The 27,387-nt window shown below is 37.5% G+C and overlaps 1 protein-coding gene across 1 annotated transcript in view; it reads left to right on the top strand.

Annotated features, from left to right (window-relative positions):
- The window catches only part of LOC121416874 (sodium/myo-inositol cotransporter 2-like), a 103,394-nt gene that overhangs the window by 49,642 nt on the left and 26,365 nt on the right, over positions 1–27,387 (top strand). The window contains exons 4-5 of the mRNA XM_041610397.1: positions 24,537–24,634; positions 25,807–25,878. Coding sequence (XP_041466331.1) covers positions 24,537–24,634; positions 25,807–25,878 — 170 coding nt within the window. The remainder of the gene's footprint in view (positions 1–24,536; positions 24,635–25,806; positions 25,879–27,387) is intronic.

The raw sequence follows: 27,387 nt of genomic DNA, 5'->3' as shown, positions 1-27,387 counted from the left end.
GTTACCAGAAGGAATGATAGGACAAGGGCTGATGAAGTTAGTGCGATCTGATTTCACATATTCCACGATCCTCCTTGCCTGGATGATACCATCCCTTGACATCTGATCAACTGCGTTGGTATTACGTGTTCTATCATAGTACGCTATGTAGAGTGTGTCTGTTAGTTTGTCAACGCGATAATATGACCAGTCTCGCCCATCACAGCCTTCTCTTCTCCTCATCGTCTGATGACAGTGTATTCATTACCTGTGTCCATAACGATATCACCTGATGACAAGGCTTCTATCCCACCCCTCACCTTATTACTCTGCATCGTAATAGCGTTAACGATGTTCATGCACCACCCGCACACAGCACCTAGCACACTGTATATAGCGCACCAAGAATACCACCACAGGATCACCACATCACCTGAAGCACTGGCAGCACCTGACACAGCACAACCCTCTCCAGGACAGCGTGCACGCTTTTTGGGAGAGTACTTCTTCGAGCTTCAAGCAAGTTTACTATCTTACCATCAGCAGGATTGATGACGTAGATATTAGACTGATTGTACTGAGCAGCGAGGATCATCCCAACCCTGTCAACATTAATATGCACAATATTGTCGTCAAAGTCTCATCATTTGGTATGCTGATGTCTCTAATCACCTTCTATTGTCTGTCATAGAGAGTGATGCATTCATCCAACCTGTCACCCTTGCAATCATCATTCACCTTGCCACATACTATTGCGTTACTGTCTATGGGCGCACACAGTTACGCGTCTATATACTTGGAGCGACACTGTATGCGTGCGCGCGAGCTCCTCAAGTATATAGATATCGTTCGTTCTATTGTGCGTTTTGGGGTTTCAATTGGCGGGCCTATGACATTCAATTTCGGTTACGTCAGGCCCGTCATCCACATCGTGATCCTGGGCTGTCATAGACACCGAGCTATGGCTGACAGTAGCTTCGACTCCCGGTCGAGCAGTGTTTTCGTCTTTTGGGGGTAACCAGCCCTTTCGGCCATACGACCGGTCGTTTCGGCAGGGTAATTTCCCATCCTCAGGATATGCCAATAGACAAGGGGCAACTCGCGCCCCTGGCGCCGCGCCTGCCCCCTCCCGCTCCTCACCAGTCTGTTTCGCCTTTAACGCTGGGTCATGTCAACGCATTGCCTGCCGTTATGCTCACCGGTGCGGAAAATGCTCCTCAGCAGCACATGGCTCACACGCCTGCAATTCTCCCGCTGCAGTTGCCAAACATACACCTAGCTCCAACTCCAATTAAACTTTGCAGCATGCTCCCATTTCTTCGACGGCACCATAATAAAACAGAATGCAGCGTGTCTGATTTCTGGGGTTTAGGTTTGGCTTTTCCTTGGGCGATTAAAAGGTGCCGCATATCAAGAGTGGCATTGTGAGAAAGTACAGAAGTTCAGCTTTATGGTGATATAGATATCATTGAGGCTCAAAATAAAAAATTTTGCATAATTTGCAAAAGAAAACAGGAAGAAAATTCACTTTTGAGGCACATTTTCAGGCCAGAAATTTACTTATTTAAGAAAATATTGTATACAAAATAAATGACCAATATGAAAGAGTAACTTTTACTCTATCTGACGGTGCAATAATATTTCATTTAACTTGAGGTTAAAGCAGGTAAATTCTTAGAGAAAGGAAATCTCACGAATCACAAGATTTTGCAAGGAGGAGGATTCAGCCACGAGATGATTTGGATGAATCTGGCCTTTTTGCTCATTAGCATAGGGACCTGCGGTCTGACTGTACCCGGTGTCCCATCACTCTACCTATTCTCAAATCCATCCTAAATTCATTGACTCACGTATGCGTTAATACGTATGATTTGGCATTGTTTCGGGCTGCCTTTTTAATCGCTTTCTTTGGTTTTCTTCGATTAGGGGAGTTCACGTCTCGATCTAGACATGAACCCGTTCCTTTAACAGAAAAAGATGTTATTATTCAAGGGATGGGTAATCAAGCAAAATTGCGCATTATGATTGCGAAGTCTAAAACAGATCAAACTAGATGTGGATGCTCGATTTTAATTCCACATAATGTTGTTTCGTATTTATGCCCACTTCGCGCTGTAAATGATTACCTCGCTCTGCGGAGCTCGTGCGGCTCTGCCTTTTTCCGTAATTTTGACTCGTCACCCCTAACGAGGCACAAATTTTGCCAAGTTTTAAAACGTGCCATTACTTTTTGCGGTTTACCCGTTGCTCACTTCTCTTCCCATTCTTTCCGTATTGGGGCTGCAACTTCTGCAGCCATGGCGGGTGTTCCCGGGGGGGGGGGGCACTCAGTATATAATGCATAGTGGGTATGTGCCGCGGAGGGGACCCCCATTTTCACACTCAAATTTCCGTTCCAAGGCATAGCATTTTTGCCTTGTTGAGAAAAAGAACAAAGAAAGCCGCTCCAAGGCATAGCACTTTCTTCTTATCGAGAAAAAAGAAGAGGGAAATCCGGGTAAATCCGCTCCAATTCCCATTAATAGTGCCATGGGCGCAGGCAGACTTGCTCGCCCACTGTTATTAGACTGTGGGCTTTGCTACTCTTATCATGTTTATGGTAATTATGTAACCCTCCCCCCCCCCCGTTTAAAATGCACAATTGGTGCCGCTGTTTCTTTCCTTTTTCTCTCTTCCATGTGCAGTTATTTAGAGTTTCAACGTGGGCTGTGTCAGCATTCCACGGAATCGTAAAGGAATCGGAAGGGGACAAATCACCTTTCGCTGACGTGGTCAGTCCGCTCTCAATGGGGGCGGGCTTTCACAGCTCGGCGCGTGCCCGAGTCCTAAAACTCAATACATCCGCGAACAGGAGGACCCTTGATTTCTTTGTCGCGGAGCGAAATCACTAGACTAACAGTAGTCCAGATTGGACCTTGTTGTTTGGAAGTGCCCTTTCCCAAAAGCTAACATAGAGGGCACATGTCTCCCAATCTCTAATCAGCGACAATCCACTCATCTTCTTGGTGGGGAGCGAAGATGAGTGGATTGTCGCTGATTAGAGATTGGGAGACATGTGCCCTCTATGTTAGCTTTTGGGCAAGGGCACTTCCAAACAACAAGGTCCAATCTGGACTAGACTAACAGCTGTTTTACCTCCGTCGAGCAATCGCTGGCTCGGACTAGTCTACAAATGTAGACCCACATCTGCAGTGTGTGTACCTCAGCTGATTCAACGAGTCTGCATAGCAGACTAGGTCTACCGAGGCTGCAGAAGTGGGTCTACAACTTCTTTGAGCCACATCCACGAAACGTGGATGTGAGGCGGAGCTTGCTGAAACCCTCCGTTGCCAGTAGATACCATGATTGACAGCAGATTTGTGGAAGTAGGGGCAAGAGAGGGATTAGGATCCAGCTGTTATGACCATTTCTTATCTTGTGGAATGTATACAAGTAGGGCCATTCTCTTTCACATTCTGGGCTTGCTACATGTATATAGGTCCATGGCTATACATAACATACATGGGTAGATTCATATGTGTTATACTTTGAAATATCAAGGAGTTAGATCTTCTATAACGGTCCATGCAGAGAGGAACGTGTATACAGAATATGAATATGTAGAAGATCACCCCCGTCATGTAATTGGGCCTAATAAGTAACATAAAAATAAACATTGCCCTTTCTTTCTTTTCCTTTCTTCTTTTTCGTTTTCCTTTTTTTCCCTTTGATTCTTCTTGATTTTTTCTTTTCCTCTTTCTTTCTTCTCTTCTGTTTTCTTTCTTTTTTTCTCTTCTTCTTTTCCTGTGACCCCCTTTCTTTCTTTCTTTCTTTCTTTTTCTTTCTTTCTTTCTTTCTTTCTTTCTTTCTTTCTTTCTTTCATTCACTCTTTCCTTCTTTTTTTTTCAATTTTTTTCTCTTTCTCTCTCTCTCTTTTACTCTTTCATTCTTTCCTTTCCTTCTTTCTTATTTTTATTTTCGTTTTATCTTTCACTTGCTCTCTCATTCTTCTTCCCTTCCTTAAATATCCTGTTTTTAAATGATGTATCTTTATCATTTCTACATTATAATGGAACCGATTGATTAATGTACAGAACCGTTTTCTATACTGGACCTACCAATCAAAAATGCTAGCGCAGAGCGCTAGCTCATATGCCTACTTTTTCACAATCAGACACCTCAGAAGGGATATTTTGAAACTTTAATGTAATACACAAAGACAATATGTACAGTACTTGACAAATTACATTATGCGAACGCACAGCGAAAGCTGAAAATGTTGATATTCACACCATAAAACGGACATTTTACAAAGCACTTATGAAAAAAAATCATTTGTAAAACAAAATAATGAAAGCTCGATGTCCGAACTGAAATAAGATATGTATCTCATCGAACAGGCAATGTCAGCGCGAAGCGGGAGCGAAAATTTTACATATTTTTGTTATTTTCCCGGAGTTCCCCTGACCTTATCTTATTCTCTTGTCTTTCTTCTCTTTTTTATCTTCTTCCTCTCTTCTCCCTTCTTTTTCTTTTTTATTTCCGCCTTTTTCCTTCTTTTAGTTCTGCCAATATAAGGGGGGGGGGGGGGGCGGACACTTCGGGCCCACCCTGGATCCGCCTATGAAATGATATAAATAGCATACACTACAGCCAATATAACCGGTAAGCACATATTTAACAGACAACAAAGATCTGACCTACTTTCCACAATTCAAATCCAACAAATTAATATTTGGAAACGAAATAATTATCCTTCAAACCAATGGGGCACATACATGTAAGCAGTTTGCACTAAACAGGTAATTAAAAAACATCAAGGCATATAGTACATGTAGCTCCCGGGCATAACTATATTTCACATCTTTGGCATCGACATTGCATGTGTTGACAAAGCTAATTGTTTTCATATTCAGTTCATTCAGCAGGATTGGCTGATTTAAATCACTATGATGATTATTTTTTTCAAATCATTGCTTTAAAGGTCATATCCACGCCAGAAAAAAGTTTGAATAAAAATAGAGAAAAATCAAAGAATAACGCTGGAAACTACATCAAAATTGGCTGTAAAATAGGATAGTAATAAAACATCTTAAAGTTTCGCTTATTTTTCACAAACCGGTGGGTGTTTAATAAAGCTGTTCGTATAAGAACGATTGGTGATCCTTTCTTGTGGTAAATAGTATATATATTGGCGATGATTTATCGCGTAAGAGAGGATCATTAGTCGTTCTTAAAGGTCAAGTCCACCTCAGAAAAATGTTGATTTGAATCAACAGAGAAAAATCAGACAAGCACAATGCTAAAGATTTCATAAAAATCGGATGTAAAATAAGAAAGTTATTACATTTGAAAGTTTTGCTTATTTTTAACAAAATAGTTACATGAATGAGCCAGTGTTACATCCAAATGAGAGAGTCGATGATGTCACTCACTCACTATTTCTTTTGTATTTGTACTGTTTGAATTATACAACATTTCAATTTTTACGAATTTAAAAAATAGGATCCTCTTGTTTAAACTACAAAATGTTAAAACAATGTAATCCCACATGTTCAGGGGGGGGGGGGATTTTTTTTTGTTCATAAAAATATTTCACATTTCACATAATAAAATACAAAATGAATAGTGAGTGATGTCATCGGTCCCCTCATTTGCATACCGACAAGGATTTGCATATAAATACAACTGTTCTTTTTAAATTAAGCAAAATTTTAAAATGTCATTACTTTCTTCTTTTAGATTGGATTTTGATGAAATTTTCAGTGTTATGCTTGTCTGATTTTCTCTTACTATTCAACATGTTCAAAGCAGCTTTTTGTTGGGGTGCATGACTTGTCCTTTAAATCACTTCCATTGGAACATCTACAAATTTGGGTTTTTTTCATTTATTGTTTGTGGCAGTTTTACTTTTTAAATTCAAAAGAGTAAGATTTTACCAACTTTATATCATGAGAAAAGGAATAAACCCTTTATATCTACTCATAACAATTGAAATCAAATCAATAAAATCAACTTAATCAAGTCAATCTTGCAAAGCCAAAGATGTACACGTAGCCTATATGGGACCCCTACTCGACTTGTATGTATGAGTGGACTTTGTTGATAGTAAAACAGTTCTTATTTCTTTATGTCAAACTTCAGAAGTGTTTTAGAGGACAGTTTTCAAGGAAGAAAAGTACAGGAACTCTGAACTTATTAGGCTGAATCTCAACATAAATTTTGCCAGGATGGGTTTATTGGGTTATAACCTTGGATCCTACTAGAAAAAGCCTGTTCAGACATTCTGAGTGAGATTGTGCTTCATTCAGCCAGTTCACTGAAAAAGATTCAGTAAAATGTACATTTTTATTTTAAAAATGGATGAATGTTCTTGGCAAAGGGCACTAACATGACTAAATCATAGCAACTATACATTTTAGTGCCCTTCGCCAAAAGGATTTATGTTTGTACATTTTTTAGTGAATGTTTTGAATGGAGTACAATAAAAGTAAAATTCTGCAATGTCCCTGGTGACCCATTAGACCAATAGTTTATCATTTTATTCTTTTATATGTCTTATTCAAATAAATAGGCCGACACAGTAGTATAAGGGAACCCGTTTTCTTATTTTTTTGCAAAACTTCTAACAACTGCCAAATACTGCAGGTATTCAAGTTTATTGTGAAAGAAATCATTTAAATCAACTTGCAAGTTTGTCAAAAATTTGCAAGCAAATGCTTTGAAATAGTCCAATAGTTCCAACTATGGCTCAAAGAAGAACTTAAAGGAATTGTCCAGGCTGGAGAAATTTATATCTCACTGATTAATAGAGTAAAATTCAAAATGCTGAAAATGTGATCAAAATCGCATAACAAATAACAAAGTTATTGAATTTTAAAGATTTCTTTTCCATCTTTCCGGTGAAACTAGGCATGTCTTCATGAATATCCATTAGTTGGGCTGATGGTGGCATATCTCCACTTGTTTTTTTTTTCATAATTATATGATATTAGGTTTATTAAAAAAAGAATTTACCAAGAACTAAAAAAATTGATTTGAGAATTAATTAAGTACATTAGTTATTTATTGCCGCAACTTATTTCATCATAATGGAGACACATTATTTACACATGTATGAAAAAATGAAATAATTATGATTTCGTGTTATAAGAAAAAGGAAAGATGGGATGTGACATCATTAACCCACCAAATGAATATTCATGACGAGGTAAATATAACTGTTTTTTACAAAATACTGATAAAGTTTAAAATACAATAACCTCGTTATTTGTCATAAAATTTTTATGAAATTTTCATCATTTTACTCTATTTATCTAGACGTGAATATTTTCAGCCTGGTCCATTTCTTTAAGTTTGAATGCAGTCGGTCAAAGTTTTGCAAGCCAATGCTTTGAAACAGTTGTTCCAATTTGGCTCAAAGAACAACTTGGGGTTGAAACAAACAAAAGATAAGAGCAGTTTTCTTTAACATTATGATCTTCAATCATGGGCTTGAAAATAAGATTTAAAAAATGTTTCTCTTTGGAGAATTTGAATCTCTGAGTCATGGAATTCTTCCAAATAAACTGATTCTCATTAAATGTTCAGAGTTTTAAAATGAACACCAACTTTGCAGCATTAGCTGTACCAAGACAGTTCCTTTGAACCAATCAGTAGAAGCTCTCTACATTCACTTTAGACACAGCAGAAAATGTCAGCCTATTCATGGCTTTCTGTAAATTATATTCTGTAAATTATATTTTGACTGGATTTGATTATGAAATATAGTTAAGAATATTCTTAGTGGTGAAATGTATGATCTTAAAATTGATGTCAGTGTAAAGGGTTAAATTAAATTAAAAGGGTGTTTGCGCTTTGTTTAAAAAAAAATCTGTTAGAAAAAATCATATTAAAATTTAAAAAATCTTATTTAAATCAAATAAATCCGATTTAAGTTTATATAAAAAATGCCAACATTGTCATTCAGCATACTTATGAGTTTGAATTGAAAGTACCAGATTTGTCACATACATAACTGTACGTCTTTACCACTGGTATTATGGCTGGCATAAAAGCACTTTCAATACAAAGGTGAACGAATGTTGCTGGGCATGACAACTTAAATGATGCTGATTAAGGCTAATTAATATCAAACCGAGCTGTAAACATAACAGTAAAACAGGTTGAATACAGTAGCATGCATGGAGAAGTGAATATACATACAAGGTCCCAGGTCCAATCAACAAACTGTGGTTAGAAGTTAATTCCAAACAGGAACAAAATAATAAAACATAGCTATCCTGTTTGATTTAAAGTATGATAGTTTACAAACTTACAATCTTGAAATTTAAGATTTTCATTTTGTAAACTATCTATTCAAGTTCTGAACTCTATGAGAATGGTGTTTTTGAGTTGGATAATATTTCGAGTTTAAGTACCATTATGATACATGTTTTAAGGAATACTGGTTTAATTTACAAACTTAAGCGTAGTTTGCTTCATAAAAATCTGATAACTTTATACCATTCCATGATTCGCTCTTATTTAAAATATTGCAATACCAATGTAACCTCATATGAATTTGGACTCAATATTCAAAATTCAAAAGAAACTTAAGAATAATTACCAATTTCCATTACCTAGCACCATCCGCGCATTTATTTAAATGACAAGTCCACCCCAAGAAAAACTTGATTTGAATAAAAAGAGAAAAATTCAACAAGCATAACACTGAAAATTTCATCAAACTTGGATGTAAAATAAGAAAGTTATGGCATTTTAAAGTTTCGCTTCATTTCACAAAACAGTTATATGCACATCTCGGTCGGTATGAAAATGAGGAACTGATGACATCACTCACTATTTCTTTTGTATTTTATTATATGAAATACGAAATATTTTCATTTTCTTGTCATTGTCATGTGAAATGAAGTTTCATTCCTCCCTGAACACGTGGAATTCCATTATTTTAACATTTTGTGCTTCAGGCAAGGATGTCATAATCGTCAAATTCGTAAAAATTGAAATATTCTATAATTCAAACAATAAAAAACAAAAGAAATAGCGAATGAGTGACATCATTGACTCTCTCATTTGGATGTAACTGGCTCGTTCATATAACTATTTTGTTAAAATAAGCGAAACTTTGAAATGTCATAACTTTCTTATTTTACATCCGATTTTGATGAAATTTTCAGCATTGTGCTTGTCTGATTTTTCTCCATTGATCCAAATCAACATTTTTCTGAGGTGGACTTGACCTTTAAAGGACAAGTCCACCCGAACAAAAAGGTTGATTTGAATAAAAAGAGAAAAATCCAACAAGCATAACACTGAAAATTTCATCAAAATCGGATGTAAAATAAGAGAGTCTTGACATTTCAAAGTTTCGCTTAATTTAAATTATGTGTACATCCTAGCTGGTATGCAAATGAGGAGACTATGACGTCATCCACTCACTATTTATTTTAGCGAATGAGTGACATCATTGACTCTCTCATTTGGATGTAACTGGCTCGTTCATATAACTATTTTGTTAAAAATAAGCGAAACTTTGAAATGTCATAACTTTCTTATTTTACATTCGATTTTGATGAAATTTTTTGCACTATATGCTAGTTTGATTTTTCAGTATTTATTCAAGTCAGCATTTTCCCATTTTCCTGGGGTGGTCTTGAACTTTAAGAAACTGTCCTTATGATATTAATAAGCAAGAACTCACAATATTTATGTATACGTACAAGTAGAGGTTGCTACCCATGTAGAGTTTTCAGATCTTTTTTCAATACAGTAATCAAGTTCATAACCATAATGCCCGTTCTTCCAATAAATTTCATTTATGGTCTATCAGGTCTAGTCACGAAGCTGGGTTATGTAGGTCCCAAACAATGGAATGAGATTCCCCAAATAATAACTAATTCACAATTTTTATCTCCCTTTAGAAAACAGTATACAACTTTTCTAGGAAATGATTATTAATTCTCGCAGTTGATATCGATGCATACTTGTACTGTATTAGACCCCTAAACTCATGTTCTTTGTAATGTGTTGTTGTTTTTTCCTCCCTTTTCCTGCACTAATTATTATAATGATATGACATTTTGTTTTGTATTAATGTTGTGTTTTTTACTATGTTTTGGTGATCCAGCCTCACAGGTTCCTTATTACCTTCATTGGAAGCCACGGAATTTATTTTTATTATCTAATCGCATTATTTGATGTTTCCTTGTATTTTTATACTATTTGTGAAATAAAGATTGAATTGAATTGAATGAGTTAGATATGATGAAAAGTGTTTGATAATGATAATACCATAATAGAGCTATCCACTACCATGCATACACAATATGTATTGGTTTGGGCAATGGAGCCATACGTGCAGCTGCTCAGTGGAATGTCATATGTAAACACTTTCTGATGGCCTGAGCCAGGGTATTATATAATAACCCTGCTCGTGGCTCTGTGGTTAAAGTAGGGGATTATCTATACTCCTCAGGGGTCCTAAAATTTGGTTGATAGACAGATGAAGTTATCCAATGAAAGCTCTCTGAAATTTTGGGTGGGTGGGACTTATTTTGACCGTGGGAACAAGATTTCCAAAGAAGAAGCAGACTCTGAAATGGCTCGCTTCGCTCACCCTTTCAGGCAAACCAGTAGCAGATCCCACCTCACGAGCCATTCAGAGTCTGCATAGCAGACTAGGCTCGGACGTCGCGAACGATTGGACCTTTTTTTATGAGCAGATGTTATAACCTGAATACCTTATCCAGAACTCACACGTGGAATCATCAGATTTCCAGTTACTACAACTTCACTATTTAGTTGATAAGCCCCCGCCCCCCCCCCTTTCATAGAACATTAGACTCTTCGCAAGTGAACTGGAAGAGCAATATTCCTGCTAGATGGTATAATCATAGAGCTCCATGGTATAATGGTATAATGCGTCCCCGTTCGTATAATGCACCCCCCCCCCTTTCCCAGCTTCTTAGCGTGGACCTTGTAAATACAGCATGGTTTGAACTATTGCATCATATTGTGTTGTGGCGGCGGGCTGACGATGAGTCATCCCGTTTGGCGGCATTCCATTTTTTGCCACAACACATTATGATTCTTCACTTACTATATTATGGGCTTCCTGAGATAATAATTTTCAGTTATTTAGACCAATTTCGTATATTCCACTCCTCAGGTTATAATGTGAACGGGGCTTGGTTCGTCACCCGATTTGGATGAGGCCACCAGCGAATTCCATTTCGGACCGAACATTAACGTTGCCTCGTTCACATTCTAGTTCGGGGCCGTTGGTGGGGCTTCTGAGCACTAGTTTCTGTTTTAAAAGTTTTCCTGCATAAGCTCGTGTTGCAAACGGGAATCTTTGCTTCGTAGCTTTGCAGATTTTTACGTTTCCCACATTTGGCCAACATGACAAACTGGTGTCTTTGTCATGAATGTGGATGGACTGTTTTAATTTTCAATTGAGGAGATTGGTTTAATAACTTTAATTTTTTCGCATATGACACATCTCAGGAGGCTTTACGTTTATACATGTATTATTATGTTTTAATTATTGCATTATATTATTTTGGCTTTATTTGATGACACATCATTTTACATTTCGGTATACATCATTTGGAAGATGCTTTTCAGAAACAATTTATTAAACTCCACGGAAACTGCATTTACTCGCCTCTCGTGTATTTTGTCTGGGTTGAGATAATACCTCTTAACGCGCAAAGCGAGTTAATGAGAGGTTATCTCAGGTCAGACTAGCTGGACAACATCATATCTCGCCAGCGGTACGTAACAGGTGTTCACAAGGAAGGGGCCTGGTCAGGCGATTTCCTTTGCCCTGGTGGAGATATGTTGCGATGCCAAATATGGTATTTTTTCGGACTTCACGAGGAGGCGTGGCCAAAAAAAATGTTGCATTGCGAATTTTGGTAGTTAGGACATCACAAGGAGGCGTGGCTAAAAATGCTACGTCTCGTTAGCTGACGTGATAATTTCGGGAGGGGGCAAAATCCAATTTCTAACAGGTTAGCACTTTCTTCTTTGTGGAGTCGAGTGGAAAGCATCTTTTATCTTAATTCACCTGTTTTGTGCAACATACTTCCTGTATTTTTCCCTCCTCCACCCCCTTGTCACCCCCACTAATTTTTCAACATCAAGATGTTTTGTTTCATGTTATTCATTCTAACCTCCATGTGAGCTTCGGGCCTTAAGCCTGGTCGCACACCCAAAGTGGGCCGCAAGGTAATTCCATCCAACCTGTTCACCTACTTTTAGATAACTTTTTGATTTTTACTTTGGTATACCAGTTAGTTTAGTTCATTTATCATCAGGTGTTCAGGGGGGTGTTTTCGCCCTTGCTGGAGCTCGGCCTTTTCCCAACACATTATGATTCTTCACTTATTATGGGCCTCCTGAGATAGTAATTTTCAGTTTAGACCAATTTCGTATATTCCACTCCTTAGGTTATAATGTGAACGGGGCTTGGTTCGTCACCCGATTTGGATGAGGCCACCAGCGAATTCCATTTCGGACCGAACATTAACGTTGCCTCGTTCACATTCTAGTTCGGGGCCGTTGGTGGGGCTTCTGAGCACTAGTTTTTGTTTTAGAAGTTTTCCTGCATAAGCTCGTGTTGCAAATGGGAATCTTTGCTTCGTAGCTTTGCAGATGGATGTTTACGTTTCCCACATTTGGCCAACATGACAAACTGGTGTCTTTGTCATGAATGTGGATGGACTGTTTTAATTTTCAATTGAGGAGATTGGTTTAATAACTTTAATTTTTTCGCATATGACACATCTCAGGAGGCTTTACGTTTATACATGTATTATTATGTTTTAATTGTTGCATTATATTATTTTGGCTTTATTTGATGACACATTTTACATTTCGGTAAACATCATTTGGAAGATGCTTTTCAGAAACAATTTATTAAACTCCACGGAAACTGCATTTACTCGCCTCTCGTGTATTTTGTCTGGGTTGAGATAATTAGTATCATTGAGTGTATCGCAATCACTATTTTAGGGCATCTCGCCAGGAACTTGTAAAGATGCTCCCCCTTTTCTTCATTTGTTCGTTCGTTCGCTCAGCCTACGAAGAGTTTTTATAGTTGGATGTTATTGTTACTTGTGCGTTCATGTTATTTTCCTTTTTCGTTTTGTCTTATGTCTCTGTCATTTTTATTTTGCATGTCAATGTTTTGTTCCTCCCGTTCCTTTATTCATGTATCTGTTTCTCTGTACTTTCATATCCCTTGTGTGTTTTCATTTTTTTTGTTTCTTGTTCTTTGTTTTTTGGTTCTGTTATTCTCTGTTTTGTCACCTTCGTGTCTGTCTTCTAAAATAATTATTCAGAGAGGTCCACACAATACAAGCACTGCTTTTTGGTGGATCCCTCCATTTCCTCAGAATTTTATTTTATAATGGTTATGATATTTTGCTTATATATAATCATGATAATACTCTGTTTTGTTTTACTAATACTTTTAGATAAATATCATATACATGCCTCAATTTATTTTGTATGTGTAAGTTCATTGTTACTATTTTGACCACATTACTTTGTTTTGTTGAAAATGAAATAAAATAAATTGAAAAATTGAAAAAATAATGTAATCAACCCCTTCATAAATGACTTTCTCTGTGTGTTGAGTATTGATGTTTGTAACATACCCGTCTTTGTATAAGTCTCGCACATATATCTCATCATCACTGACTAAACCGCGCACATACGGGTCATTAACAATCGATGGAATGTGAATTGACTTGGCAAGTTCCAATTTACCGATATTTCCATCAATTCTACCATAGTATTCTCCACCTACCCCCCCCCCCTTCCTACAAACTTTACTGTCTTAACTTCACTCTGTATTCGGTCAAGACAATCGGTAACATCTTGATGAACATTCAAACTTACATTTTCATCAATAGATGCCAGTACTTGAGGAGCTTCATTCACCAATGATTCATCATGTTGCTTTATATAGGTGTGATGGTCAATTCAATGTTCATTAAAGTGTTTATTGCATACTGATTTTTACAAGAGAATTATGTCTTCTTAGTAATTACCTCACAGATAGTCTTTGTATCTGATAACAATTATTAAAGCTTCTTTGTCTTTGATGATTTGTTCTTCCTTTTTTATCTCAGTGTTGCAATCATTGATCCGTTGGTCACTTTTCTCTTTAATGATTCTATTTTTTTCATCTGCCTCTTCGTTAATCTCTCAAGCATTCTCACAATCTTGTCCCCTATACTCTTTAACTTGTCTTCGAATGCCATCTTGACTTGGTCCTTGACCATAATGAACATTCAGTTGTCATCATGATGATCATATTGATCTGCATGAACATGGTGATCATGATGACGAGGACAGACCACCTAATTCGTCCACATGACGAATTAAAATCTATTTTTTTTATTTCATTTGACACCGTGTGAACACAACTCAAACATAATTATTTACCTGTTGGCAAAGAATGTATAAATGCTATTTTCTATTAAAAACAAAGAATCCGTTTAGGCGTGATTTGTATGGCTTGTTACGATCGTCTGCTTTTAAAGAGCGGGGGTAGTCGCAAGTTTCCAGATAATCATGTGGAGCATTTCTCGAAACGGTGGGTTGAGAGAGGGGAGTAAAAATAACGCATCTTTTTTTTCGAGACAACCGGGGGATCTTTTCACGAAAAGCAATGCTGAGTAGTCTCTTGTACCAGTTGTGTATTTGTGTGTCTGTGTAAATTTGTGTGGGTATGGAGACCGCATATGAGGTAAGGAAGTGTGGGTGTGTGATTTAGAAAAGGAAGGGAAAAGGAGGAAAACACATTTTTTGTGCATTTTCATTTAGGCTTATTATTTTCAATAATCTCGGCGTGTCGAACCCCCGAGCCGAGTCACGGTGTAAACACAGTCAGTCAGTAATTAAATCAGCTTTCAATGGTCAATGATCTCGTTCAAAAATCCCCTTCGCGTACAATACATTTTCTCTGGGTCAGTGGGCAGTGACGAGTTATAAAATTCCAATGCGTATAACAGAACCATTCACTCCAGGCCTTTTAAACTGAATGGATCACCTAGCTTGGCCCATGTGAGGAGGTGTTCAATTTTGTCAGAATTTGCTGATAATAGTCATTAAGCCGGTTGGATCGGGTTGGTTGCTCAACAAAATAGGACCGTGGAGGTGAGAAGCTTAATAGTGATTCTTATTGAGATACTAATGAATGTATGCCTTTTTAAAAAATCCACTAACTTTGTAGATTTATTGCCAATGCATGATGTGGAATTGAATCACTCCTGTTTAAATGTGTGCACGGTTGTACGGATCAGCACGAGGAGGGATTCGCGGTTAGCCCCGAGGACTCCGTGATGATATTTTAAAAATATTTCAACATTGTCAGAGTATATGTAAAAATACTTTTAAAATATATTTACGGATTCGCCAAGGCTACTTTACGATACGCCATGTGGTGGGTCTGAGAAAGGCTAATATCACACATATTGGCTCGTGTTTCGAGCTTGCATTCATCAATTACTGATTATTAAGGTAATCATTCTGTTCTGGTTACAAACAGTGCTTAGAATGTCCAGTTTTCAGGTTGGAATATATATCACACAATTTGACTCGTGTTTTGCGCTCGCACCAGTTATTGTTGATTAAGGTATTCATTCTGATACGGGTTAAATAAAACGCCTAGAATGGCCAATTTTCTGGTTAGAATATCACAAATTTTCAGCTCGCTTGCATTATTCGATTGGTGAAATATGTAGCCCGTATCCTATTCATGAGTCACTAAATGCAGTCTTTAAAATGTTCCTTTTCTGGTCAGAATATTTAAAATCTCTTTTTATTCGATGGGGTTACGAACGTCGAGTGTTTAGTTGTTAGCATGTGTGCATGTGTGTGTGATGACCGTTTGTGTGTCTCGTGAATAAGCCAGTTCGTAGTTCCTTTCTGCGCATGATCGAAAGATTCTACGCATGACCAGAGGAAGGTCATTTGTACTAAAGTGACATGGTAGTTTATTAATCTAATGTGATAAGCACCAACTAATGTCTTGATCATTCATATATTCTTTTGAATTGTGGTTTTCATTTACATCCACAAAAAAACAACAATGCGTCCACGAACGACTGGTATTTCACAATTTGCAAAGTATGCAACATGCTATGATAGGCATTCAAAGTAATACCTTCATAAAGTGTTAATTGGTGTGATATTCTAGTCACCAAGTCTATTCAATTCCTTCATTTTGCTTTGCAAGGCAAGCTTACGTAATACCGTGCTTTGAAATCTGCCTATCATAATGAAAGAAATTGAAGGTCACTTGACCAAAATTGTCCATAAAGTAACTACGAACTGGTCTATGGCGTGTGTTAATTATATGGGCCAGGTGGTTGTGGATAGTGGTCTTGTGAAGAGGAGGGGTGCGTCACGATCTCTCTATTCGTGGATTCGTGGTGGAGGGGCCGGTATTGCTTGGTGCGCCGCGGTCTAAAGACTGCTTCCTCGTGAGCTTACTCGGCTTTCTCATCCTCGTGCCAGTTTCCATACCTCTCCTGATATGCACACACTTTCTCATCTTTCAAAAACGCTTGATTCGTTTTTTCCTCATTCATTCAATGCCTTTAATATTTTATTACATTATGTATTTTACTTATGTATTTTGAAATATCTATGTTATATTTATTTCAGTTCTATGGTTTTCCGGGGAGAAACCCTGTACGGGTTATTTAACCTTTAATGTCTCCGCGTGCTTTTTTTTTATATATATACTAGTCTAGATAAATTCAATTCAAAATTCGATTTAAATTTCCAAAGTTAGATCTCGTGATTCGCGCCCGCAGCATCTCACAAGGATGCCTTTTTAAACAGTAATATGATCATAACTGACCAAAAATTGAGTTTAACAAGTTAAGATTTGAAAATGTTTCCAAACCGCTCGCTCGCGAAAAATAAAACCTAAATCTATATCTTATTAATCAGAAATAACTTTTGACAAACTTTGATTATTTCAAAACACACAACTTCTTTGCACGTGTGATAATCGCAAGGCGAAAATATCCGTTTGCACAAAAATGCAAATTTTGCTATGGCGCGTATATAGGTGCCCTTTTTTAGCTTTATACCCCAAACGAAAATACGTTCGCCGCCCCTGGTTAGAGTAAAAGCGATAGGTTGCAAGAACACTGGAGCCTGTACAAGGCAGAAGAATTAATTCGAGCCACCCCTTCCCCCCATTATTTAATTTGATATTGCTGATTAACAGAACGCAGTACGACTGGCAAATTATTCTAGAGATGGCAAGTACCGAACTTACTTTGCCCAAATATCACTTATTTTGGATTGTGAGGAAGATGAAGAGTGATAGAGAAAGGTTTAAGAGGGGGAGGAACCGAAAAAGAAGACGGAGAGGAGGTAAAGGAGGAAGGGGAGGAGATAGAAGTAGAGAAAGAGGAGGAGGATAAAAACTAAGTGGAAGGGGAAGAGAAGTAGAATGAGGAAAAGGAGAAAGGAGGAGGAAGAGGAGAAAGAGAAGAAAGGAGGAACAGGAAGAGAAAGAGTGACAAGATGAGGAAGAAGAGGAGTAAAGTGAGGAGGAAAAAGAAAGGAGAAATCGCTTTCCAGCTACATGTAATACAACGTTCAGTCCATATACCTGCACCAGATCTAGATATACAAGAAAAAAGTGACGATCTTAGTTTTGCAATCTTTCTCATGACAGCAGTGCTTACTGCACTACTTCCAATTAATCTTTCAACATGTTCAATGTGCTTATTCGGGGTAGAGATTTGTCATGTTTGTATTTACTTTTCCCATGGAAAAGTGTCGCCCATCATCGCTTGTACGGTTCTCCATGAATAGGCCTACATGTACTATTCAATGAGTAGGGAATACCAATCATGCACTGAGTTGCTTTTCATTTTTTTATAAAGAAAATTCCGACGGGCCGTGTAGAAAAAAAAAAAGAAAATACAACAAATTCAATAGACCTTCTTTCAATGGCACGGTTACAAACACTCATATATACTCATAATGGGGTCAAAATAACAGTGTCACGATCGAACAGGTCGGTGGATTTTTATTGATGGGATAAATCAACTAGCATAGCAAGAATACAATCGTAGTTATCTGAAGGGCAATATGTTTGTATGAACCTCAATGGCCCGAATTCACAAAGGTGGTTTTGAAAACCCACGGTTGAATCCATGGTATTATGTAGATGTCTTGTATGAATTACGCTTAATATAGCGCGTATCGGGCGCGTGTATGAAAAATGTCCAACGCTTGTGCGCGCTTTTGTCTCAGTGACAGTGGTTAGAGACGCAATCCTATTCATGAGTCCACTCTTCAAGCAGTGGACTCATGAATGAAATAACTTATCTAACCATGGACTTCTTTATACACGCGCTCAATACGCGCTAGATCAAGCGCAATTTATACAGGAAATCTGCATAAACACTGGATTCAACCATGGGTTTTACAAAACCACCTTTATGAATCCGGGCCATTAATAATGTGGGGACATTTTCCCACAAAGGTTTAAGAGCCCTTTAGAGTTGAATCGTAAAAATGGCATTGTGATACAAATATAAGATATTGCAGTAGAAGGGGGGGGGGGGGGCATTCCATAAAATAATCAAACCATTTTTGTACAACCTACCGCCATAATTCTCAAGTTTTCTTCACTTCATGATGTTCATGAACTGACCACTTCATGGTCCTCCGAGAACATTACAGTCTATCAAAAGATCAAGAAATCAGAAAAATTCATATAGGCCCCCACATATAGGGGGCCGGAAGTACACATTTTATGGAATTTCCCCGTGCGGGGACTATAACAATGGAGAAAGAGGGTTGGGTGTTCATAATATCCAGTCAATGCAACCAATCATAGAAAATGTTCTATAATGATCGCTGTAAGTTCGTCGTTTAGCACAGCGCACACTATGCAATCCCATGCGACACGATTTTTTTAATCGCATTTTGCATTCAAAGTTTCAAGAAGTAAAATAACTTCATTTGAAGTTCGGTTTAATGTTAGGACTAATAAAATCATAATTTTGCTTTGCGGCCAGCCCTGATGTCGGGATTAAAGTCCAAATTGACTTCAAGTCGCAGCAAGTCGCAGCCGATGATGACGTCATTATGATTTGGATTTTATTATGCATTTATTCCTGCAGAGAGGCTCTAACTACACTGAATTTTGATTTCCGTAGTCCTACCACTACTCTTAAATCTGATTGCCAATATTGATTGGTGGGAATGTTCAATGTTATTGCAATATCTTTGAAATTCGGATCGCAACATATCGTACACAGCGAACACTGTGGTGTAATAACTGGTGTACGACCAAACCAGTAATTTTACTCCGGTGTTGAATTGACAGTGCTAGTTTAGCGACTACAGGTGTGATTACAACACATTCGGTTGTTACATTTATACTACGTGGTGTTGTGTTCAATCTCCAGAGTGTAATTTTAACACCTCAGGGTGTGGCCTGTATTAATGCCAACTGGCGTCAGTTTTAACTCTGCACATTTTTTTACAGTGCATAGTGTGCGCTGGGCTTTACGGGCCCCATGTATTCAATTAAACCGGCCGTTACGGGTTGGACTCAGCCTGACGCTCTAAAACCCCCTGAAAGAAAAACACTCAAAACCAAAAAGAAAAAAAAGCAACACTGATCCTTAAAGCGGCAGAGTTCTGACACACACCCAGCCAGGATTGTAAGGCACACACCCAGCAAAAATACAGGTTGTTTTGAATAGACTTATTATATACAAGAGTGAGCGAGTCCGCCTCGAAATCGAATGATAACAGATTTTGCAATTTCGTATAGCCATGATTTGGATGGGGATATCACTTAGGAGACGATGATTTTAAGCCGGATTATCTTAGACGGTTTGAAGAGCTTAATCGCACTAATGGCTTTCCAATCCAAATAGACAATTTTGGGATAACGTAATAAAAAGGGAATGGAAAAGGGTATAGAATCAAAACCGATTTGAGCATTATTCAAAATGTGCACAGACGTGACAAATGCTAGAAAGAAAACGAAAACACACAAAACAAAAACGTTGAATTGCATGATTGTATACTGGTCGTTTGGCACAGGTTTGGTCCAGACAATTGGAATAATCTTGCAATCTGGTTCCACTTTATACTCCTTGAAATCAACTCTTAAAAGAAGTAGCATTCAATCTTATTCATCCCATACTTCAAATCAATCCTTATTTACCACTATAAATTGAATTAAAAAAAATAAATTCTATAGCTATCTTCAGCACCCGAACCTGCTCCTGCGTTACCAGTCATAGTCACCAACCCCTTTTTATGAGGCCGCCACCAATTACAAACTCAACCGCTCACGATGGCGGTCTCCCGCGTTCATTAAATTTTGTTAATGTTCCTCTTTTTATTTTTAAAATGAAGTATGTGCCCACACCATTTCCCCCTTCTAATTATGCATTGTGTTTATATTGTATACATTATGAATTATTTTGTATATTACCTTTGATAATGTGTTGTGAACGCAGAAATAAAAACAAAACAAACAAACAAAGCAAAGATTATATATTTACCATATTTGCGTACATAGGCCTATATCAGCAAAGCAAAGAAAGTGACTCTGAATATTTTTACAAGTACATTGTAACGATACTGCAACAAATAACAAAGAAAATTTTGTTATAGATTCGATTTCCTTTTTTATTACAGGAAATAGATCAATCATACACTAAACAAAACAAAAATAAATAATGGTCTTGCATCTCTTGAAGAATTAGATATGCAATCCAAAGTTATGAAAGTCCTGTATCAAATCCAGATAAAATTCAATTTGGTTGACGAAGATTCCTTAAATCAAAGTTCACAATGATGGCGATGATGAAATTGATGTTGAAGCACGATGAATAACAAGAGTCACTGAGAAGAGTTGAAATGTCTGTGGATACGATGTTGATGATGATTAAACAGCCGATTTCAGCAATCCATGGTTAGATCAGCGTTCATTAAAACAGTTTGATGACCTCGATGAGAACTGAGAGTTCCTCTATCAAAGTAAAGGCGAGCAGTTCTTTGATGGCGTGCAAATAATTCCACAGAAGATAAATATTCCAGGTGGAAGTAAACTACGCTCTTGCATAACATCTGGTGTGAGTTCTGATCCGATATGATGAAGAAACTACCAGCTTATAAATGTATAAATTTCCACTATTCTGGAAGCTTGTAGTATTGCCGTTAAAAAGAACATTATCCATCTTTCTAGAATAGTCCACTTCTAGAAGACTCTTGAATGACCTCGGTGAATTAAAAATGTAAATAACATAGTTAATCATATTGTCCATTTCCACTACCACTGGGAGACTCTATTTTGTAGCAGTCTCTATTGTGTATCTTTGCACATTCCAGAAAAAAAAAAAAAAATCTTCATTACTCATATTAAATAGGTGTAGGCATGCCTAACAAAACTTAACTGAGACATTCTGGAATATTCTTAATCATTACATGCTACGAATATCCTTAAAGAAGAAATAAACAAATGAATGTAATTGCTCTTACAATTTTTATATAAAGCAACAGATTTACCACTCTCTGTCGAAGGTCAACGAACATGACGAAGATATTCACCTAATGCCTGCGTTGACAACCTTTGACGTCACATGTCATTTACCCTTTCTTGCATCTACCCTCTCTCGCTCGAAATATTAAGCTACCCCTCCCCCTCCCCCCCCCCTCTCTCTATCTCTCTCTTATCCTCTCCCATTTTTTCTACTCTGCCTCTCTCTCTACCGGTCCAGGGGCGGATCCAGCCTTTGCCAATAGGGGGGGGGGGGCCCGGAATTTTTTTTTCAGCCATATTTTCCCCGATCGGCCACTCGAATATGATATTTGCCGGGATTTTTGGTTTCTTTAAAGGGGTAGTCCTATTAGTCACTTCTTAGCTTTATTCTTATGAATAAACCTAATACCATAATCATCGCGCGAGCTATTTTTTTTGGGAATCTTATGTACTTTTTTCTAAAAGTTTTGAACATTCTGGGCAATCCTGAAAAAAGATGTGTATGCAAGTGAATAATTATTACGAACGTGAAGCGCGAGCAGAAATGAACTGATGGAAAAGGTACTGTTAAGGACTTGCTTGCAGTTAGCCATGAAGACGTTACATAATTATTTTTAAAAATCAAATAATGCGAGGGCGAAGCGCGAGATGAACTTTTTTAACATTTTTACCTAAGGAATGGAAATTCTAAGCACTTTTTGTAACTTAACAGAATAGGTATATAACTAAACGATTGGTGCGAGCGCGAAGCGTGAGCAAAAAAATTCGTGATTTAGACCTACTGAACGAGACACTCTATTCAAGTTTTGTAAATCATGAAAAGGATGAGGAAGTGGGGATCTTCCTTACATTAATAATGCGAGCGCAGACGCGAGCGGAAATTTTTTATATAGGCCTACGTTTTGAGCTGATCGAAAACGTATTTGTTATGGACTGCTTGAACTTAGCCATGAAGACGTTACATATTTCAACATTCAAATATTGCGAGCGCGAAGCGCGAGCTGAAAATTTTTGACATTTCTACCTGAATAATGGAAATTTTAAGCACTTTTTGTAATCGTGGAAAGGATAAGACAAAAACTGAACATTATTGATGCGAGCGCGAAGCGCGAGCGGAAAAATTCTGGACACTCTATTCATGTTTTGTAAATCATGAAAAGGTTAAGCTATTGGAAATTTTCATACATTAATAATGCGAGCACAAAGCGCGAGCAGACAATTTTTTTATATTGTTATCTGAAACTGGATAATTATTTAAATGGAGAACAAGCTGCGTATCTGAATAAACGTGTGTTTGAGATATCGACCTAGAATTTGGGTATTCTAAATACCTTTTTTTTACCATGAAAATCAATAAAGCGAGCGCAAAGCGCGAGCTAAAAATATATGATATAATAATAATAATAGTATAGGGTATTTATATTGCGCACATATCCACCTTGTTAGGTGCTCAAGGCGCTCCTATATTACCCGGCTAAGCTAGGCGTTCATAGCGCACACAGCTTTTTAAGGAATTACTTCCTACCGGTACCCATTTACCTCACCTGGGTTGAGTGCAGCACACTGTGGATCAGTTTCTTGCTGAAGGAAATTACGCCATGGCTGGGATTCGAACCCACGACCCTCTGTTTCAAAGTCCGAAGACTAATCCACTGGGCCACAACGCTCCACACATGATATTGATATTCAGATCTGAAAAGGGGTCACTTTCATAGCTCTGTATTGCAAGCACTTTGTGGAAAAATTGTGAGGTGAAGAAGGATCACAGTTAAAACAGAGCGGATATTTTCAATTATTGTTACTTTGAGTTTTGACATTGGACCGGGATATTCTATAAGGACATTATGTCATCATAAGAAAATGATGACTATCTTCCTATTTCTCTTCCTAAGCATGAGAGCGCAAAATCTATTAATAGGCCTATTATGGCCTGAAAATTTGACATTTAAAGCACTTTTGTAATTATGCACAAGATGCATGAGTTTAAAATCTATCAATGCGAGCGCAAATCGCGAGCAGAAATTCATGATTGTCATCAAATGGTGATTTTAAGTAGTTTGTTTTAGAATTAGTATTGAGATGTACATAACTCACTAATCAAAATGCAAGCGTGCAGCGCTAGCTGATACGTTTTGACAATCTGACCTAAATAGGGATATTTTGAGAACTTCATGGAATACAGGAAAATAATAGGTACCTGACAAATCAAATTTTGCGAGCGCGCAGCGCAAGCAGAAATTGTTAATATTCAGACCATAAAACAGAAATTTTTACACTTTTAAAAAATCAATTTGTAAATAAAACAAAATAATGAAAGTTCAATTTCCCAGCTGAAATATGTTTTGTATATTGACTTCAGAATTTGATATTTTAAGGTCCATATTGAGCAAGATATCACCTAAAAGGCAATGCGAGCACAAAGCGAGAGCGAAAATTTTATATCCCGACATGAAAGATAAAAATTTTTTTTTTCCAAGTCTTCCCCTTATCTTATTTTATTCACTCATCTTCCTCCTCTTATGCTTGCCTTCCTTCTTTTCTCCTCTCTTTTCCCTTTTTCTTTTTTCCTTTCTTTTCCCCTTTTTTGCTCCGCCAATAGGGGGGGGGGGGGCCGGGCCCCTCGGTGCCCCCCTGGATCCGCCTATGCGGTCTTTAGCCTTATCACAAATCCTCGCGCGTTGTTTGTCTGCAGAACATGGTTTGAAAAGGGACCAAGAAGCCGTACATTGAATTTTGGCACATTCAGATGCGTTTTCGGGGCTATTTTTCGGGGGAAATAACAGGCCGAATGCCCTGGCTAGTGGTGCGGTAACATTTCCCCTCGGCAAATCAAAAACAGCCGTTTTAACATGTTTTTTTGTAGGTGGTTTGAATTAAAAAAAAATGAATAAACCGGCTGATTTCGACTTGCCGTATTGCCGTCGAAGGGGAAAATTGACAGCAGCATAATAAAAACTAACCGTTCTCTCCTCGTTTTACCTGATCTTTCTTTAATCGTTTAGTTTTGTAGAAATTCTTTGAGGAATCTTCGTTTACAAGATGGCGGCCGCAGTACTAACACCTGGTGATTATGCAGCTATCGTGTGTTACTTCGTGATAGTTATGGGAGCAGGGCTATACGTGAGTAATGATATATTATACATTTGAGATTAAATTGATTTTTATTTTTCATTGTTTTTAACAACTTACTGATAAAATTAAGAAATTATTTCAAAAAGACCATTCTGTAATATGTTTATTATTTTATTCAGCGATTAAAGAAAGACGTAAACTGCATTATTTCCTATGCTACATGTACAGTCACATTTCCCTTATGGCGGCCGTACGGCGAGTCGAAAATAGCCATCTTAGTCAAACCATTATCCCCCAAAAATGTTAATACGGCTGTTTTCGACTCACCGTGACTAAGGTATTAGCTCCAGTTGGGCAGCGGTGGACCGGGGGTGGGCTTTGGAGTTTTATGACAATTATTTTTATTGAAATAGGTTTTTTCTACAGTGGTGTGATCCAACGCCAACGATACCCAAACCCGCCCTTCAAAAGACCCCCCCCCCCAACACCTCATTCGTCCCTGCCGCTTGAAGAGATTTGTAGTATGGCTGGTCTTATTAGTGAGCTGTGGGGCTCATAAGAGTGGCGGGTACAAAAAACACGCACTGACCATGGACCTACCAAGAGGAACAAGGAAGGGGTGGGGGGGGGGGGTATGGGGGGTTAGAGAGTGGTATGCCACTCACATGGCCGAATAGAAAGACGAAGAAGTAGACAAAACAAAAACATGGTATAGATAAGGAGTAGAGGAAACTGAAACTAAAAGGAAGAAGAAAAACATCACGTATCTATTCATTTCACTTAGTACACAATCATGTGTAAAACAATGACAAAATAAAATATATACATTACGCTACGTACAATATTATTACTTGAGGCATTTATAGATAACGTGAGGACCCTTGGAAAAGCAACAAACTTTAATATCATCAGGGCCCATAAATAAGATAGAAATATGTTCGAATTAATAACATACAAGGAGAAATAATTACACTGAACGTGATGAAGATTCGTAAATTTGAATGATATATGCTAGCTTATAAGACAATAACAAGTTTAAGCAAAACAAACATTAACAATTGAATGATTTTCATACTACAAGTAGGCACATCTTAAGGTAAAATGTTTGTATTTGTGTCTGTACAAATCTTTTAATTTAGTTTTCCTAAAACTGGTAGTAATTGATTGACCGAATATATTCTCGCATAAATTTCTACTTGTTACGTGTTTTATTTTTATAGGCACTTTTTACATCTAACCGAGGAACTGTTAACGGCTACTTCCTGGCGGGGAGATATATGACATGGCTTCCAGTAAGTTGAAGAATTTCCAAATTATTCGTTTATCTTTGCTTTTCCCCTTTTTGTGTGTTTTACAACAATCATTTCAATATGATTTCGTTTGGTTTCTTCCATAATTCAATGAGTGCGAGAATTTATTGAGTCGATTGTTGGTCATGCTTTAACTATGTTATAGTTTGCTTCTTTTTCACTTTAGTCTTTTATTTAGTTTAGCAAATGAACACCTAAAATGACAAGGTGCCGAAAACTTTAGATTTAGATTTATTCTTTTTCCGTTCACAAAGCACAACAAAATCAAACAATACATAGTCAAATTTAAAGTACAACATCAATCGAAATAAGGTATAAACAATGAGAACTAATGCAAACTAAAGTAACTTTGACTATAATAAATATATAAAACAGAACGGAGGGGCTTGCCAAGAAAAGCGAAGCTTGTATGGGAGGCAAGCCCCCGTAACTTAGTTTCAATACGTATATTACAAAACTATAGTATAAAGGAGAGACGGAAGATAGTTTAAAGAAGGCTATACAAAATATCGAAGGTAACAACGAAAGAGTGAACCAAGTTAGAATAAATGATAATAGTAATAACAATAAAAATAAAAAAAATAACAAAATGGTTACAATAATTGTGATTATGAGGGAAGAACGGAGGCAAATGTAGGGAGAGAGGGGGTGCAGGTACAATTGGAGGTGCAGAGATGAGCATGGCAGGTGCGGAAACAGGTCGGCAGGCAAGTTGTATGCTGGGAGGAAAAAAAATGTATATGGTTTTGGTTATGTGGTAGATTGACTTGTTTGTGTAAAGTGTTGGCAAATAAGCATCTTTTTAAGGGTATGTTTGAAAATTGTGATGCTTGGGGATTCCTTAAAGGCGTTGGGCAAGGAATACCCATGCAAGGAATACCCATGCAACTCTACGTCATTTACATCATCAAAATTTACACCTTGTCGACATATTTTTGACGATCACTTACCGTTTACATGTATATCAAGTGAAGACATAGGTTGTAAAATATATGGTTTTATTATCAGTTACGTTTAAACCCTTGATTTTGATCACATTGTCGGCAACTTAAATTTGATGTTGCATGTATGATGCCGATCTAAAGCAAATGTTGAATAGGTCTTTATGAGATGTTGACTTTTGTTTGATGTTATACCGATTACTGGTCTATAAACCAATTAGATTAGGATAAAGCTCCCGTCGTCGTGTCAGAGCTCTGTTGCTGTAAATGCGTGAACCCTGTGCTAAATTTCGTTTAAAATAGCAGCCATCTTTTAGGTGTTAAAACGACATTCGACTATTGCTCCGGTCTTGAAATCTCAGAAGGCTTAGGATTAGAAGTGCTAGGGTTGTAACATAGTTTTTGGTTCAGAATAATGTAAAGATTAGGATTAGGGCAGTAGCGTTCCTAGGATTTTCCACAGGGGGAGGGGGCAAAACCGTCCGCTAACAAAATTTGACAAGCAACAAAAAAAGAAGGCCTTCAAGCTGGTCATGGGGGGGGGGGCACA

This window comes from Lytechinus variegatus, chromosome 6 (assembly GCF_018143015.1).
Source record: "Lytechinus variegatus isolate NC3 chromosome 6, Lvar_3.0, whole genome shotgun sequence".
Lineage (NCBI taxonomy): Eukaryota > Metazoa > Echinodermata > Echinoidea > Temnopleuroida > Toxopneustidae > Lytechinus > Lytechinus variegatus.
This window is presented reverse-complemented; position numbering and strand designations above follow the sequence as displayed.